Below are 15,826 nucleotides of genomic sequence, written 5' to 3'. Positions count from 1 at the left end.
AGAATTTCAGACCTGCAATGAAATTACTGCATATTTTCTTACTTTTCTCACACACGCAAGCAAATGCAAAAAGAAAAGAGTCAAAACCAACGCCGAAAACCAAGGAGAAACAAAATGATGAAATCAAAAATAAGAACGCAGAGCATTTCGAAGTATTCCAAGCAGAAACCACTTCAGCAAAAGAAAAACGCGAAAAATTACTGAATGTAAGTCTTCTTCCTTTCAACCGATAGTGAGGAATCTGTTTTAGAGCTTAGATGAGTCAATAAGTGCGCTAGAAAAATTCAAAAATACGAAGATCGTGAATCTCGATTCTCGCGAAAATGCAATACGGGGATATTGCGACGGATTCAACTTTGAAAATGCGATTGAAATATCTTCCAAACGTTAGTCAACGACCTCCATTCAAACTCTCACCAATAACTTCAGATCAAGACAAAGAATTGAAGAAGAAACTGAGTGATACGCAAAATCTATGCAGACATACTCTCGATTTTATAAAAACAGAGCAGATGGGCCTCCGCCTTGTCCAAATGAAAGACCATGGCAAACTTTTACTCGAACTTATAAAGGTAAAATCAACGATAAAACTCAACTACTGTAAAAGCCGTTTAGGACAAAAATGTTGTGGCACACTGTGATCGAGCTACAGTTCTTGGCAAATATACGAAGATAATAAACGATGTTGATGATTTATTCGTCGATATTTCCGCGAAAGAGTACTGGAAGAAGAAATTCAAAGCGGATTTTATCGAAAGCGAGCTAGCAAAAGCTGTGAATGTTCTCAGCGAAGCTTCGTAAGTAAAGTTCTCTAGAAAATTTGCCAACGATCTTTAGGATGTTCTTCATCACAAAAAAGTGCGAAAACGTCGACAGCAATCTTCTAGCAGAAAACGTCCTGCAGTTGAAAAACAAGTACACGAGCATCAAGATAATTGCAGACATGGAAGAATACGAATATTTTGAAAACATCGCGGATGATTTCAATCAAAATACATTCACCATTGAGTTCGATCAAAAAAGGCTCGTGTACGGCGGAATCATTCTAGGAGTGGTTCTTCTGTTCTTGTTTTTGGGATGCAGAGGCAAGGATGAAACGATCATCGTTGTCAATCCAAGAGCTGGTCCGCAGAAGTCGTCTTTCTCGCGATGGGTGAACGAGAAGTCCTGGGAAATTCCGCTGCGGCTTCGGATCGCTCACGAGAAGATAGTCACTGGAATCGGCAATTTGTTCGCAAAGGAAGAAGACGTGACCGTGCCAAAAGTATCAGCTCAGCCGTCTCGTGAATCCTTCCTCGGCTCTGCTAGAAGCACACTGGCAAAGGCATACGACAACAGTGTCTACTTTACCGAGGGTTTCAAAAAACTCTACCGAAAAAGAATGAACAGCAAGTTCGAAAGCGAATACGAACTAATTATTTCCGACAGCGAGGAATCTATTTACGGCCTCCGAATTCCCACTTCAGGTGAGAAAATCAAAATATCAAGTTCAAAAATCACGCTTTCCCTCAATCAGGTGATTCTTCCGATTTTTCCGACGAAGATGAAATTTTCTCTCGGCCAGAGTCTCAATCTCCTGAGCGGCGATACATGGAGAAAATTCAAGCTCTTGAAGATTCAGCCACCTCACTTTTGAGTGGAATAAAGATTCCCAAATATGAAGCGACAAACAGAGAATGTCACTTTCCAGCAAAGAAGAAATCAACTCCGTCGAGGATCCCAGTTCGAACAAAGCGCACAACGTAAGTTTTATCGAATCCCTTTTATGAACGAAATTCTAGCTCTCTGGATAAGCAAGACTCTGCCCTGGGCTCAGTAACCTGTGTAGATGACCTGAGTCAGGGTTTGAATGATCTCTACTGAAAAGCCGCGTAGCGGCTTTTTCTAAAACGAAGCCGCGAAGCGGCTTCCCAAATTTACCCTTCTACTCAATTTTAAATTTCTGGGAAACCACTTTGCCTTTCTGACCCTGACTCAGGTTTTCTACACAGGTTGCCGAACCCAGACACTGCCCCGTCCATCTCCGCCGCCAGTTCAGCTCCGATGATATTTGAGCAAAGCTACAACAGCAGCTAAACAACAGTGAAACAGTACTTCTGTATATCATCAATTCTGCCTTTATCCCAAACGCACAATAAACTTGTATTTTATAATTGAAAGCAAGTACACTTGAGTAGGCCTTACAATTCAATGGCAAAAGTGTGCGGCGAACAATTGCTTGGATCCGAAAAATACACTTGAGCTTTTTCGGAAATCGTTGAAGGAAATTCGAATAAGAAGTTAATTTGAAGCTCAATTCTCCTTGCGCTAGAAAGAAAAGGGGTTCGAATCAATGAATCATCAAAATTTCAAATTTAGCACTTTTAACAAGTGCATAAACTTGGGCTCGAAAATGAGTCAAACAGACTTGAGAGTGTTAATGTATCTGCCTTATCCGCTAGCTACGTGTTAGGGAGCACGGTCAGCTGTCCAATGATAAAGGCCCCGTCGCCTCCCGCCAAGTTTAATCCCCTCTTTTTCTTAAAATTTTTAAAGAGTTATTAATTGCAATCAGAAAGAAAGAAAAAAATTGAATAAAGAAAAATGAGCTTTACAATTGACTTGAATGGTGGTGCTCCTTGGGGCTTCGGAATTACTGGCGGAGTTGATCGAAATCAACCACTTACTGTCTCCAAGGTAAGAGATGGGCTCAGCAGTCTGTGTAGAAAACCTGAGTCAGGGTCTGAAAGATCTTAAATGAAAAGCCGCGTAGAATTTCCAATATATTTCTGAAATTTTGGCAAAGCCGCTTTGCGGCTTCGTTTTTTAAAAAGCCGCTAAGCGGCTTTTTATTGAAGATCTTTCAGACCCTGACTCAGGTTTTCTACACTGGTTGCCGAGCCCAGGAAGAAACTTTTTAAGAAACAAGAAAACTTGTATTTATGATTAATTTTTGTGGTCGCTAAACAAGGTCGTTTTCTTGAAAGTACAAAAAATGATTAGGTTGACAGCTGTGTATTACAAGAAAAGAAAAAAGCGACTCGTCATGCTCTGAAAAGTATGATTCAGGGTCTTCAGACTTTTTGACTTTTGTCATCAGAAATTTAGATTGATGCTCACTTTGTTCTAACAGCAGGGCGATTTGGTCATTATACGGCCTAATTACCACTATCCATCCAAAACTTTGATCTTTACCGGAAAGCAAGAACCGGAAGGCAATCTTGATCATCCGACTTAGATTGATTTACTAGTTGCTTCGTTTTTATATACGAGCGCCCGTCAAAATCATAAATATTCCTTTGCTCTTCTTTTCTGAAAGTTGTGAAAAAAACGAGCGTTTTTACAGCGGCAATTAGTCGGAATTCTTCACCGAAATAACTCATAAATGGCTATTAAACTAAGCTGTTAAAACTCAGCTTGCTGGGCTTGTTGATTTAGCTATTTTAGGTGTCGCCCGGAGGGAAAGCCTCGGCAGCTGGCATGAGGGTCGACTTGGCGATATTGGCGATCAATGGTACCCGCACTGATAATATGAAGCTTCAAGATGCCACACAGTTCATCAAAGAATGTGGACGAAATGGATACTTACAGTTAACATGCAGCAATCAGTAAGTTGCTCAATTTCGCGCCCCGAGCTGACCTATTTTCATGTCCCCGCTAAATCCGACTTTTCGGAATACGCTCAAATTTTGTCTCAAAATTTCAAACTCAAAAACTCAAAAACGCACCAAAAGATGTTTCTCCAAAAAGTGTCTCATCGTCAATACCCACTTCCTTATAGAGCCCATTTGCGGAAATCAGAAGATCTCAACACGATTTTGGGCAATATCTCGACAATTCCTTCAATGTACCGCGAAGAAAACGAGTTAGTTCTTTTGCCAATTTGAAATTTGAAATTTCTTAACTTACAAGTTTTGAATTTTAACTCCTTACCAACTAGCGCCTCAACCGAAAGATAAAAACCACCAGGTGCTACTATCTTATCCTGGGCTCGGCTACATGAATGTAATTCGACTAATTTCAAATTCGGAGGAGTTCCATCCCGACGAAATAATCTGACGTGTAGGAGTGTTTGATTACCTCCGCCGAGTTAAAACTTTAAAAGTAGCTTCAAGAGCTTCCTTCCTTCAGGCGTTTGTCGCATAGCAACTGTCACACTTTGTGGCAGCCGCAAGAAATCAAATCAACGTGTCTGTCTATTTCTTCTTTTAGGCAGACTCTGGATCTTCGTCCACTCGACTTGGGCGAGTTCAAAGGAATCACGCATTCTCGACTTCCTGATCTAAAATCATTCAATCCAAAACCAACTCCACAACGTGCCGCTCAAGCCCAACCTGAGCCCGTCTACAAGCCAGAACCTGTCTACCAGCCAGAGCCAAGAGTCTACCAACAGGAGCCAGTCTATCAACAGGAGATTTACGAAGAGCCAGAATCTTTGGTAGGCCTTATCTTTATTTGGCCTCCTTTTACGCCCAGCTGACCTTTTCAACGAAATTTATAGAGTGACCCATCATTATCTGCTTCGATAAAGCCAGTTTAAAGTGGTCAATTGGGATCCTTTGAAATTCTGAGAGGGCTCCTTAGCCGTGTCTTTTTTTCGCAAGCGCTTCGGGCCTGGTTCAAGGCGAAAATAAGAAATACAGGAATAGAATAAATAAGAGTAAAGTCAGACAAAATCAGGCATGAGTGACTGAACACACTGAAAAATAGGGGTGAATAGCAACGTTGGATCCGAAAATCGTGACGTGAGACTACTAGCGCTGCGGCGGCTAGCGCTGCTCAGCGCTATCCACGCTCAGCGCGCTCAACTGCGCTCAGAACTCTCTCTTTGAACGCGGTATATATTTTTTGCGCCTTCCTTGCGCGTCCCCGACCGCTATAAACTAAACTTACCGCGAGCACAGACACAACAGGCACTGTCAGATTAGAACAACGCTCTTAAAGAGAGATCGCCCGAAGGAAAACACTAGAGCACCGAAAACATGATCTCCCGTCAGCCAAAAAGCTTCAATGCAACTCCCAAACCATTTCCCGGTTTTCAGAGCTCGACTGCAGCAGCTCCCGTCGTCGCTCCCAAATCCGTGAAGCCTCCGTCGCCCGTGCAGAAGAGACCAGGTACGCTAACTTATTACTTAGCTTAGTGATAATCCAAATTCTAACAAAAGGTCAAGCACGTTATGGTGGGTAAACTTGCGCCGCAGGATTTACGTTCAGCTTTGTTCTTTGTAATTTTTAATTAGCGCGCGCTCAATTATCTAGCACTAAGTCTAAACAGCTAAGTACATCTTTACGAAAACGATAATTCCTTCATTCAGACGTCGCTTCTTTCCAAACCAGCACACCATCCTTCACGCCGAAGCCAGTTTCAGCGCCGACAACAAAGCCCGTCTCGGTGAACGTCGCGACTTATGATCCAGCTGCTCCTCCAGCTCAAGTGAGCCGAGCTCCCGCTACAGCAAGCACTCGCAAGTCGCCACAGCCCCCGGCACAGCAGTACCACGATTTGAATAATCCGCAGAAGGAAGGTGTTCTCCGCTTGCCAACCGTCAACTTTCCCAAGCCAAAAGTACAAACCCCACCTTTTTGTCCTTTTTTCACTTTAATCATTTTCAGCCATTGGATGCAAAATCATCGGCTCTTGGAAACATTTCCTCCTTCATGAACAAACAGACAAAGCCAGCAGGTGGGCCACCATCAGCCCTTGGCCGACCAGAATTCATCGCACCCCTGGTTGACAAAGAATTTCCCCTTGGCGAGCCGGCAGTACTCGAAGTACGCGTCACTGGTGCACAGCCACTTACTGTCCAGTGGTATCACAACAATCAGCCCGTTCGTGAGAGCATCGAGCGAGACATTCGACTCTTACAAAAAGGTATTTATACGTCCAACGATAGGCATTGGATAATAAGCTAGAGGACTACGTAGAATGCAGATAGTCAGCTTTACGTTCTTTCTTATCTTCTCTTGGGAACGCAGGGAGCAGAACTTCTTATCAGTGCGCTTTAGTCAGTGATTTTATTTCCGGCATCAATCAAGTTGATTATGTGACAAGCTTTAGCGAAGTACGATGACGTTTACTTTTTGATTGCGTGATGAAAAGCGCGAATTTAGGGTAGCGAGATCAAATTTTATCAACGAATTTTCTCCGAACTTTTTGAATTATTGAATTGTTGAATTCAATTTTGATGATGAATGAAAAGAAGAAAATTTGAATTGAAAATGACAAGTATACAAAAAACGGGTAGTAAAGCGGCTTTCCGTTTTTTATCCTCGGACAAATGAATAGATCCCCCACGTGTTTGATTGTTTTGCTCACAGTCGGGAGTCGTCGTTGCTTCCTCGCCTTGTCACAAATTGACCTTCATCAATTGGGCGCAGATTCACAAGGTGCTAATCATGACAGGAAGTGACTTCGTGCTACTACGAGTTGAGGAAGCATAATCATAAAATAGCCGACCAAAAGCATGGCAGTTAATCACCTTCTGCAACGACTACTAATTGCCACATGAGCTTTCATTTGTACGAAGCATTTCAATGATTAATCCAATGATCTGAAAGCTGGGCGCAAAAACATGTGTGGAAAACCTGAGTCAGGTTCTGAACTTCTGAAGACCTTGAAAGAAAAGCCGCGTGGCGGCTTTTTTTTAAAACGAAGACGCGGAGCGGCTTCTCAACTAAATTAAAGGTAACATTCCGAAGCCGCTTCGCGGCTTCGTTTTGAAAAAAGCCGCTACGCGGCTTTTAATTCAAGCTCTTCAGAACCTGGCTAAGGTTTTCCACAGAGGTTGCCGAGCCCAGGCTCTCATTTCAAGAAAGAAGTACATTAGTATCTTCCGAAAACAGAAAGCTTGTCAAGCTTTGACAGGACTAATGAGGGCGATTTTCAGGAAGCCTGACAAAATAATTACTACCAGCTAATAATCAAGCTATTTGCCTTCAAGAGCAAGCTTTCACTTTGATCGTTCAACGGTTGAGCCTCAACCTACTGTCAGATGATCTTGTCCGTCTGATAGAAAGATGGGAAAGATTTATGACGTTGAAAATACTTTTTATAGCGTGATAAAAACTGGCTATTTTCAGGCAACGTTTACACATTGGTTTATGGCGAATTCACATCCCGCGAATTGGGTCGATACACCGTTCATGTTTCCAACGCCCGTGGCACCAATACTTGCTCCTGCACTTTGGTAGAAGGCGGCTACGACGACGACGAAGGCGTCTATCCAACTGCTACTGTAAGTACTCAACAAAATCAGAGCAGGATAAACATAGCAGGAGAGCATGAGAAATTCGACAAGAAAAAGCTTCAGGAAATCCAATAATTCATAATTGTTACGGGGAAGAAAAATGTTGATGAATAACTTATACTCTGCTTCCGAGCTGGTTTATAAGATCCTTTGAAAGCTTTTAGAGGATTATCAAACGTTTTCTTAGACAATCTTTTATTTAGCACGTGCCAAGAAAAGGCATTTCTCTTTTTGTTTCGCAAGTTTTATAACGATCAATAAATGGGCGTCGAATAATTTATAAATTATAATCAAACTAACAAATATAAACTTGAAAACTGCAACTTTCTAGCGACTGGAATCGTCCTTGTAGGCGATAAATGTCACTTGATTCAAAGGTATTGCCGGTCCTATCTTCTCTAATTATTTTTCGCGCCGCCATAAAAAGCATCCTCGGAAGCAGAATCCTCAACAACTGCCATAAATATAAGAAACATGACGAATGGCGCCTAACTCAGCGCAATTTTCGCAACTTTTTTTTTACAACTACGAAACCGGCCGACCCAATTTGCGCCAAACTCCTTTCATCCCTTTTCTCAGTTAATTTTTCAAAAGAAATACAGTAAGACAGAAGAGGAGGTGGATCGATTTTGATTCAATTCGTTCAAACAGATTCCTCTTTGAGCCCTCCTAAGAAAACATCTGAATAATTCACTTGAAAAATAGACAGAAGAAGCCCTCACTCAATCAATAACTTATCGATCAGAACAAACCTTGATTTGAGGATAAATTAGCACTCGATGTTTTTTCAGTCTCCTTGTCTTCTTTAGTACCTTAGGTACAGTTCCAAGTTCGGAAAACTGTGTAGAAAACCTGAGTCAACGAAAACTTGAATCCCTGACTCAGGTTTTCTACACAGGCTGCCGAGAATATTTATCTTAGCTTTCGTAAAATCGACCTTGGAAAAGATCCTCTCAATAATCAGATTCTCGTGATCTAATCCGGGAAAAGCCCAAAAAAATCTGTTTTCCCAGGGTCCCCCAAAGAGAAGATCGATTTCTCCTTCCGTGACTGTAAATTGGTAAAAGGACACCGACACGCTAACAGCGTCGTTTTTTTTCTAAATATGCACCTGTCAAATAATTGATCAGCGAAAATTGCTGCTCTCGAAATTGATGATTCATGCAGCAGAATGAACGGAAAAGGGATGAGACTTGAAACAAGAAAAGCGCGTGGGCAAAATTGATATTCAATTTTAAAGGCGGATAAATTCAAATTCTCAATCTTTTTTTCTTCCTTTCTTTTCGATTTTCATCGAATTCCAAAACGAAGAAGGAGGTGGGGCCACGAGGGGCGCCAAGAGCCGCCATCTCGCGTTTGAAAATTCTGAATGAAAAATTGAATTGAAAATGCTCGAATTCAAATAGAATGGAATAAGCTGCTGGTGGGAAATATACATAAGGATTACAGGTGTTGGGCAAATATTACATCACCTTCCCCATTCACACGAAAAATAGCTGACTAAGCTTTTTTATAATGATAAAATATTTTTCTCTTGAAAATGACTGTAAAAAGACTGAAATGGGCCACAAATTCGGCTCGAAAAATGCGATTTTATGACAAAATAATTATTTTAAAATTCAAATGATTTTCTACTTTTCCAGACCAATTTTAGTTACTCACAGTAACAGTATGACAGTATTGTCCAATTGCAAGTACTGTTGTTACTGGTATTTCCCGCGTGAGTCTCTGCTAGTGCGAGTGAGTGTGGCGCGATTTGGTTTCGCGATGAATTTCTTGAATTTGCGCTCGTCGATTTTCGACTCGCTTCGCGATTGGCTGCGCTGTGTGGGTTGGCCATCAATCGAGCCAATTGGCGCGCGCGCCCGAGTGCGACTATTTGTGCGGTTCGAATTGCCTCGAGTCGACGGTGCCCAGGGCCAGCCAAAACGAGACACAGCAAACCCGGCACACCGAATAGAAAGAAAGAAAAAGCGAGGGCCCCCTCTTAGTCAACTCAACGTTTAGCGAGACACACAAACTCACACACCCGCGAAGAGAAAAAGAGCTTTGTCGAAATTAACAAGAAACAGAGAATAAAAAAGCGAAAACGAAAGGAACGATGCCAAACAGCTGAAGAGAAACGATCAACAGCACAGGCAAACAACTAATGGAGAATAGAACAAATGCGGACTCAAAGGAATGGAGTTTTTAAAGTTTTTTTTCAGGAAAATTTTATAATTTTTGGGACTTTTAATGGTTGATTTTAAGTTATTTTTCGGGAAGAAACATTTTCAAACGAGCCAAAATTACTTTTTTAATAATGTTTTCTCTAAAATTGATACTTTTTTTTATATTTTCGTGCTAAAAATGCACTTTTTTCTTTATATTTTTGATTCGAAAAAGTGCATTTTTTGCTACCAGCTCTCTTTCTTTTTCCCACTTTCAAGGACCCGGATCTATTTTATTATTTGCCCTTTCGAAATATTCAAATAAAATTGCTAAATTCGCCATTTTTTAATGTTGGCTTATTTTCTTTTTCCTGTGATGTAGCTTTGGATTCGCTTGGCTACACAAATACGCTCTCAATAACGAGAGAGCTAATAGAGTAGAAATAAAAAATTTTGCGATCTCATCATTAGTTGTTTTTCAATTTGAAGTCGCTTATTTTTTCAATTTCGCAAATTGTAAATTGCCCTTTCTTCTTCTTTTTTTATGAGTCTAGTAGGGTCTCAAGTTGAGTTACACTCAGAAGCTGCGAAGGAGGCCTCTATCTTTTGTCACTGCTTGCCCTGGGGATCAGGGTTCGACAGAGCAGGTTCGATCAAGCTCATCCAAAGTGATCTAGAATTTTCTTCGAATTTATTTTTGAGATTTTTTATATGAAAAAGCCACTTTTTCTTGCTTTTTCTTTATTTGATTTTGGAGAATGAAGTACAGTCATTACAGTGTTAATCCGTATTGATTCTGTTGTGATTTGATGCTGGATTATTGTCTCAAAGTCTGTTTTTATTTCGCCAGTTGACAGTTTTGGCTTGAGTTGCCCTTTCTCCATTTTTTTTCTTTTGTGAGGTGGTAGCGAGTGGTTCGATCCCGTGACTTACAAGAGAGTGGGGCTGAGCCCCGCCGTTACTCAACGATTTTTATCGCTCTTGATCTCGTGGGACGCTGGCGACGCTCTTTTTCTCGATTTACTCATCCTCGTCTATCGACCCAAGGGACGTCTTTTTTCGATTTTCCATTATTCCTTCTTTTTTTTCTTTTTAATTCGGCGTTATGTATATTTTATTATTCGATACTCTTAGTTACCAGAAGATCAACTGCGTACGTGATAAGAGTTAATTGAGGCCGTCTGCATTATTTTAAAATACTTTTAATCCAGCTTTAATAAGAATTATTTTCTATTCATAAGAAAATTGAATAGATTTACTACGTAGTATTTAGAAACGAAGAATTCAATTTTGAAAACTGCAATGTCAGCATTTTCAAAACGCATTTTCGAGTTCGCATTTTTTTGCGAGTTCATTCTCCTAAGCTACTGCGTATTACGTAGGCATCTCGTGATGCTGCTTCTCCTGCCTGCATGCTTTTTTTTATCTTCGCTCTTTCTTTTTCGCTGGGCCTTGCCACGGGGCGGGCCCGATCGCCAAAGCGACCATCGATCGAGTCCGTGTTTTTTTTCTTTGCTGGTTTGTGCGATATGTGTGTTTCTTTCTATTCTCGGCCGTATGTCGCCAAGGAGAAGATAAAGAAGCACACACAAAGCAGCAAAGAAAGAAAAAGAAATGCCTGGCTTTGTCCTAGCACTGTTTGCCCGTGACTGTTGTTTGCGTAATGTGTATGTGTGCTCAAGACAAAACAGAATAAACGGCGAGCGGCTCGGTTCAGTTTGCTTTAGGGGAATGTATATTTCTGGTGGCGGGCGGAGCCAAGAAAACCAAACCAACTGTGACGCTCATCACTTGGCAAACATGCCCCACGCTTTGAGTTTATTCTTTCGGTTCGTTCTATTCAGTTTTGAAACAGCTTTATTTCAATTCCGAATAGTTGAACTCAAGTCACTTTTGCGGTAGATTTGAAAATTTATCAAGTCAACAATGATAATCCCTCTTGACCCTTATTCTTTGCGTATTTTGACACTTTATTTGCAATATTCAGTTTAAAGAATTCGTCGTTTTTTTGCTAGCTTATTATGAGTTAATCCGAAATGTTAAATAGGCAAAAGAAGAATCCGCTATTTCAAGCGGGACTTTTTCCTGGGCTACCTCACTTCTTTTCTGGCGCTGGCCAGGTCGCGGGTGGCCCAAGGGCGCGCTAGATAATCCGGATTCGGCTCAGAACATTCAGGACGCTCTTGTGAACCCTTTTCTGGCGCGCTTATTTAACGGCTTTTGATCTGCTCTCATCCGGTTTTATTTTTCTTTCAAGTTTTTTAATTCTGTTGTTGCTCCTGAATAATTTTAAAAAGGCTTGACATATTCTTAATTCATTTTTTCATTTATCTTTTTGAGTAAGATCTTCTCAGTAGATCGATTTTAGAGTCAAGTATTCAAACTATCCCTTGGGAATTAATGATTTCGATTCTTTATCATTTAAAAACTCCGAACAGACCCAGTCCGACCATGTGATGTTCTACCCGATGACTTCACTACAGCGTAGTCAAGTGTCCGCACCAGCTCCGTTCCAGTACGTTCAGGCCCGTGGTTACAAAACACACAACAGCACTGTTACTTTTGGCACTCTGGCCATTACTACTACTCCGAATACTGATTCGAGCGTTTTTCAAACTGACTCGTAAAAATAGCAAAAAAAGCGCGCAAATGAGAAAGAAGCTAAATACCATGAGCGATTAGTATTGTTTCTTTTAAATTTACGATCTTGCGATATTTCTAAAAGTCAGAAACCGTCTTAGCCCGCACCCGCTAAATTATAGTTTCAAAAAGATTCGAGATTGGGGCTAGCGGCGGCAGTCCAGTCCATCAAATATAATTGCCTCAGCTCTTTCAGAGTTTTCTGAATTTCAACCCCCGCGGCCAGGGTGCGCCCCGCCATCGCCAATTTTTTTTTCGTGCAACTTGAAAAATCGTGTTTTGTGTAACCATGATCAGGTAATTGGACAAAATGGACCCCAAAACGGCTTGAAATATGTGCTCACTACTGGGCTCAATGGAGGAGCACTCTACAAGCCATTTTCGACGGAGCAGATCGTGCTCAACAAGTCGCCCCGCGTCGCCGTGAAGCAGGTCGCACCGTCGATGACGTCGATAATTGGCCAAAAGGGCTCGCCGCAGACGGCGAAGGCAGTAATCGTGCCCAGCGGGCCCAACGGACTCGTCAACGGTGGCAACATCGTCCTCAACAACAACCAGACGGTGATACGAAAAGAGCCGATTATCCAGCAACATCCGCGAGTGACCCAAGCATCGGTGATCCGCGCACCGTCAACGACGCAGAGCGGCGAAGTCTACGCGACGGCTACTCCCCGCTACGTCATTCCGACGAGCCAACACGCCGGTGGGACCAATGCACAGGTCTTCCAAAGGCAACAGATTGTCTACTACAGTCCATACGCGAGCTCGATATCACGAGAGTCGAACAACAATACCCCACTTGCTCAACAGAAAAACGGATACTACGTCATGGCACCTTCGCTTCAAGCGGTGCCGACTTCAGCGGCGACGGCTGCTTCTACACCGCCAAGTGTGGACGGAGCCTCAACGCTGGACCTAATCGGTACAAAGCGCCAAAAGCCCACAATCATCTCCACCCCACCAAACCGCCACATTCAAGTCAACCCACGATCGCTCAACTACATCCAACCACCAACTAAAATCCCCAAAATAGATAGCTCCGAAGTCAACATCAAAGTAACCAGCACAGAATCAAGCAATCACGTCATCACGTCCAGCAGCGCGAGTAACAACAAACCCTCACTGAATTTCGCCCAGCATGTTTCCGGAAGCAGTAAAACCGTCACTACTGCTGGTACGTTCAAGCTGGGCAGCAGCGAGCCAAGCATAGCGATCCAGACAACGCAGAAGCCCATCACACCAGCACTTTTGCCAACAGCAATTCGTCCAGCAGGAACGAGTTCTATATTTTCTTCTCCGAGAATTTCGCTTCCAGAAAAATGCACTAGTCTTTCTGTAAATTCAAATAAAGAACTCGCAACAGGTCTGACAACAGCAACGGTGGCAATCCCAAAACAAGCGCTTGCGCCCGCGCAACCGAGGAAAAAAGGTCGAGAGCGGAAGCAGCTTCTCCCGCAACCGGCTCCACCAGCACGTGACGATGTAAGCACGGACGAAGCCGATGAGAATCAGGACGAGCCGCATCACCTGGAGAGCAGACACCCAGACGCTCGAATCAAGCTCGAGCAGGAAGTCTACTCGGAGAGGCTGAATCCAGAAGTCTCGTCCAGCGGGCGGTGGCGACGCCCTCGACTCACGTCAACCTCTCAAAACAAACAACCAAGTTACAGACACTTCCTTCGCCTATCTACATCTGAAGTCAACCCTTCCCACTCACGCTTCGCGAGCCCCTCGTCGACAGCACCTTCTACTCCATCAGAAGTGAAGAACTTGGGAAGATCAACGCTAAAACGATTGCACCAAGTTGAAGCATCATTGGGAGACGCTGAAAAAGAAGAAGCTGAAGTGTCCAAGCGATTCGATTCGGTCATTCAAAAGGAACGGGATATTCCTCCGCCAGGCAGAAACTTGTGAACTCAGTATTTATTTAATGACAGAGACTGATGAAATTCAATATTTGCCCGCACGCCTTGTGAAAAGCAAATTCCGCTAAAATCAGTTTCTTTTTTGTTCCTTTTTCAAATATCGCCCCATCTCTTGTATTCACGATGCAACTGAATATCCCTGAATAGCTACAGAATACTTCAGTCTACGGCGATCTGGGCGCCTGCCTCGAAAGACGCAAGGAATCCAGTCAGGAAAGTTTCGAGGAAATTTCAACTTCGCTAAAGAGTCTGGTGACGAACTACTCCAAATGGGACAAGCATCCAGAGAGGACATCAACTCGCGAGACACCTTTGTTGCGGAAACTGCTACGGAAAACGAAGCAGAAAAGCTAAAAAACTATTTCTCTCCTTCCCTCTATCTTTCTCTCTCTCTCTTCTACTGAAACGTTGATTCTGAAATGACACCCGGCACCTATCTTCGCGACAGATAATGCCACATTTTCAAAAGACCCACCTTTCTGAGCTGTTGTCTCTATGCACCACTTTTTTATGTTATGGATTGGCTCTTTGGAGAAGCCTTTCCGCCCTATATAATTCAAAAATCTCCAGATTTTATTATGTTAAATAACATGTTTTTTTCATGAATTCTTCCAAAAGTTCCCTTCCCCATTTTTTTCTTGGGGAATGATCATTTTTCTAATGAACGAAAAAATCATGTTAGAATTCTTATTCTTCCAAAAGTTCCATTTTTATGTTTGAATAATTTTTTTTTAACCTTCAAAAATGTGTCGGTCAACTGTAATGAACGGTAGGTGCTGGGAGTATTCAAAATCATCAAATCATGTTCGATCGCCCGATTTCGTCAAAGTTCATTTTATTTCAAACCTTAAATAGATAAAATACGGTTGCTACGTATTGTTACATAAAAACTCACGTCTGATTATTTGCAGGAAGGCATTTCGCAGTTACTGGCATGCATGAAAGACTACACTACATCTGTATCTAATCGTTCTCATACAGGTTCATGGTGGACCCCCAATGCCATCTCGCCCGGCTTACAACCAAACTGTTCAACATCGATCGGACGGACTTCCAGCTACAACCAAAGTCGTTACAAGAAAGGTATTGCGCTGAAAGAGCCTGCCTATTTTTGGCGTTCTCGATTTATAAGGAACTTTAAAGTTTAAACTCTAACTCATTTTCCTCAAGCCAATCAATCAACTGGTGACTTCTGGCAACGCCGGTCTTTACTCACAAAACAAGATCGAAGAAGGCCTTCACTCCGCTCTAGGAATCCAGCACGAGGACAATGATGCTGCGTAAGTATTCTGTCGTATTACTGGTATGATATTTTTTAACAGAAACAACCGTTCGTACGTCCTGGACGCGCTGGAAGATAGCAGTGTCCCTGCAAAGAGCACCAGCAGAACCATGAACCGACTTGCCCAGCAGCTCGGCGATATGTAATCACGCGAATGCACAAAAAGACCAAAAGCAGAATCAAACTGTATTTCAAATTAACAACTCCGGAAATATGCATAACTCGAGTAAATAGAATCTTTTCACAACTCCATTGCTAAATATACCAATAAATAAAACTCTTTTATTATTGTGGTGTCAATGAATCAAAGCTGGAATTAAAGTTATTCTAAAGGAAAAAAGAATATCCTGAGTCGGTTTTATCGGGAGGAGCCCATTTTATCCACTAAGTTGACCATCAAACGGAGAAGGATAGGGACCATTAGCTGGGTCAGTGTCTGCCAATTGGGGATCGAAAATAGAGTTGTTGATGATCCACACGAATAAAACGACGAAACCTATAAAAATGATAACCATTTGATGGGTGTGGCTAGAAAAGTTCTTACCCGCAATTGTTGAGAGTGAGATTCCAGTTATTGACAAGCCTCTGGCCCAGTTTCCTCGC

At 42.2% G+C, this 15,826-nt stretch overlaps 3 protein-coding genes and 1 long non-coding RNA gene across 5 annotated transcripts in view; 3 read left to right on the top strand and 1 right to left on the bottom strand.

Moving 5' to 3' along the window:
- The window catches only part of LOC145703342 (uncharacterized), an 89,833-nt gene that overhangs the window by 7,647 nt on the left and 66,360 nt on the right, over positions 1 to 15,826 (bottom strand). The window lies entirely within an intron of this gene.
- Positions 10 to 1,863, top strand: LOC145701590 (uncharacterized). Its single transcript, XM_081778801.1, has 7 exons — positions 10 to 206; positions 251 to 386; positions 430 to 572; positions 616 to 797; positions 838 to 1,466; positions 1,517 to 1,742; positions 1,782 to 1,863. The coding sequence occupies exons 1-7, from the start codon at positions 18 to 20 to the stop codon at positions 1,861 to 1,863; spliced, it is 1,587 nt and encodes a 528-aa protein (XP_081634927.1). The 5' UTR covers positions 10 to 17.
- On the top strand, positions 2,483 to 15,511 carry LOC145703586 (uncharacterized). Of its 2 annotated transcripts, none has more exons than XM_081780965.1 (11): positions 2,483 to 2,676; positions 3,427 to 3,587; positions 3,761 to 3,844; positions 4,192 to 4,417; positions 5,022 to 5,094; positions 5,295 to 5,545; positions 5,593 to 5,851; positions 7,060 to 7,214; positions 14,923 to 15,024; positions 15,112 to 15,221; positions 15,264 to 15,511. In XM_081780965.1, the coding sequence occupies exons 1-11, from the start codon at positions 2,584 to 2,586 to the stop codon at positions 15,367 to 15,369; spliced, it is 1,620 nt and encodes a 539-aa protein (XP_081637091.1). In that variant the 5' UTR covers positions 2,483 to 2,583; the 3' UTR covers positions 15,370 to 15,511. The 2 variants fall into 2 exon arrangements, with proteins under 2 accessions (XP_081637091.1, XP_081637090.1); XM_081780964.1 differs by having other exon boundaries at positions 5,022 to 5,099; positions 5,297 to 5,545.
- On the top strand, positions 9,059 to 14,831 carry LOC145702440 (uncharacterized). The gene is made up of 3 exons (XM_081779663.1): positions 9,059 to 9,405; positions 11,815 to 11,901; positions 12,314 to 14,831. Exons 1-3 carry the CDS (start codon positions 9,376 to 9,378, stop codon positions 13,928 to 13,930), a joined length of 1,734 nt encoding a protein of 577 aa, XP_081635789.1. The 5' UTR covers positions 9,059 to 9,375; the 3' UTR covers positions 13,931 to 14,831.

Source organism: Oikopleura dioica, chromosome PAR, assembly GCF_907165135.1.
Source record: "Oikopleura dioica chromosome PAR, OKI2018_I68_1.0, whole genome shotgun sequence".
NCBI lineage: Eukaryota > Metazoa > Chordata > Appendicularia > Copelata > Oikopleuridae > Oikopleura > Oikopleura dioica.
Note: the sequence above shows the minus strand (reverse complement) of the source record. Positions and strands in the feature narration are given on the sequence as shown.

Excerpts from the sequence above, each read along its gene's own strand:
- LOC145701590 (XM_081778801.1), top strand. The coding sequence starts at position 18 with ATGAAATTACTGCATATTTTCTTACTTTTCTCACACACGCAAGCAAAT. Across the intron at positions 798-837 it reads AATGTTCTCAGCGAAGCTTC|GATGTTCTTCATCACAAAAA; the intron begins GTAAGTAAAGTT and ends AACGATCTTTAG. Across the intron at positions 1,743-1,781 it reads GTTCGAACAAAGCGCACAAC|CTCTCTGGATAAGCAAGACT; the intron begins GTAAGTTTTATC and ends ACGAAATTCTAG.
- LOC145703586 (XM_081780964.1), top strand. The coding sequence starts at position 2,584 with ATGAGCTTTACAATTGACTTGAATGGTGGTGCTCCTTGGGGCTTCGGA. Across the intron at positions 5,100-5,296 it reads TGCAGAAGAGACCAGGTACG|GTCGCTTCTTTCCAAACCAG; the intron begins CTAACTTATTAC and ends CTTCATTCAGAC. Across the intron at positions 15,025-15,111 it reads CCAAAGTCGTTACAAGAAAG|CCAATCAATCAACTGGTGAC; the intron begins GTATTGCGCTGA and ends ATTTTCCTCAAG.
- LOC145702440 (XM_081779663.1), top strand. The coding sequence starts at position 9,376 with ATGGAGAATAGAACAAATGCGGACTCAAAG. Across the intron at positions 9,406-11,814 it reads GAACAAATGCGGACTCAAAG|ACCCAGTCCGACCATGTGAT; the intron begins GAATGGAGTTTT and ends AACTCCGAACAG. Across the intron at positions 11,902-12,313 it reads CTCCGTTCCAGTACGTTCAG|GTAATTGGACAAAATGGACC; the intron begins GCCCGTGGTTAC and ends AACCATGATCAG.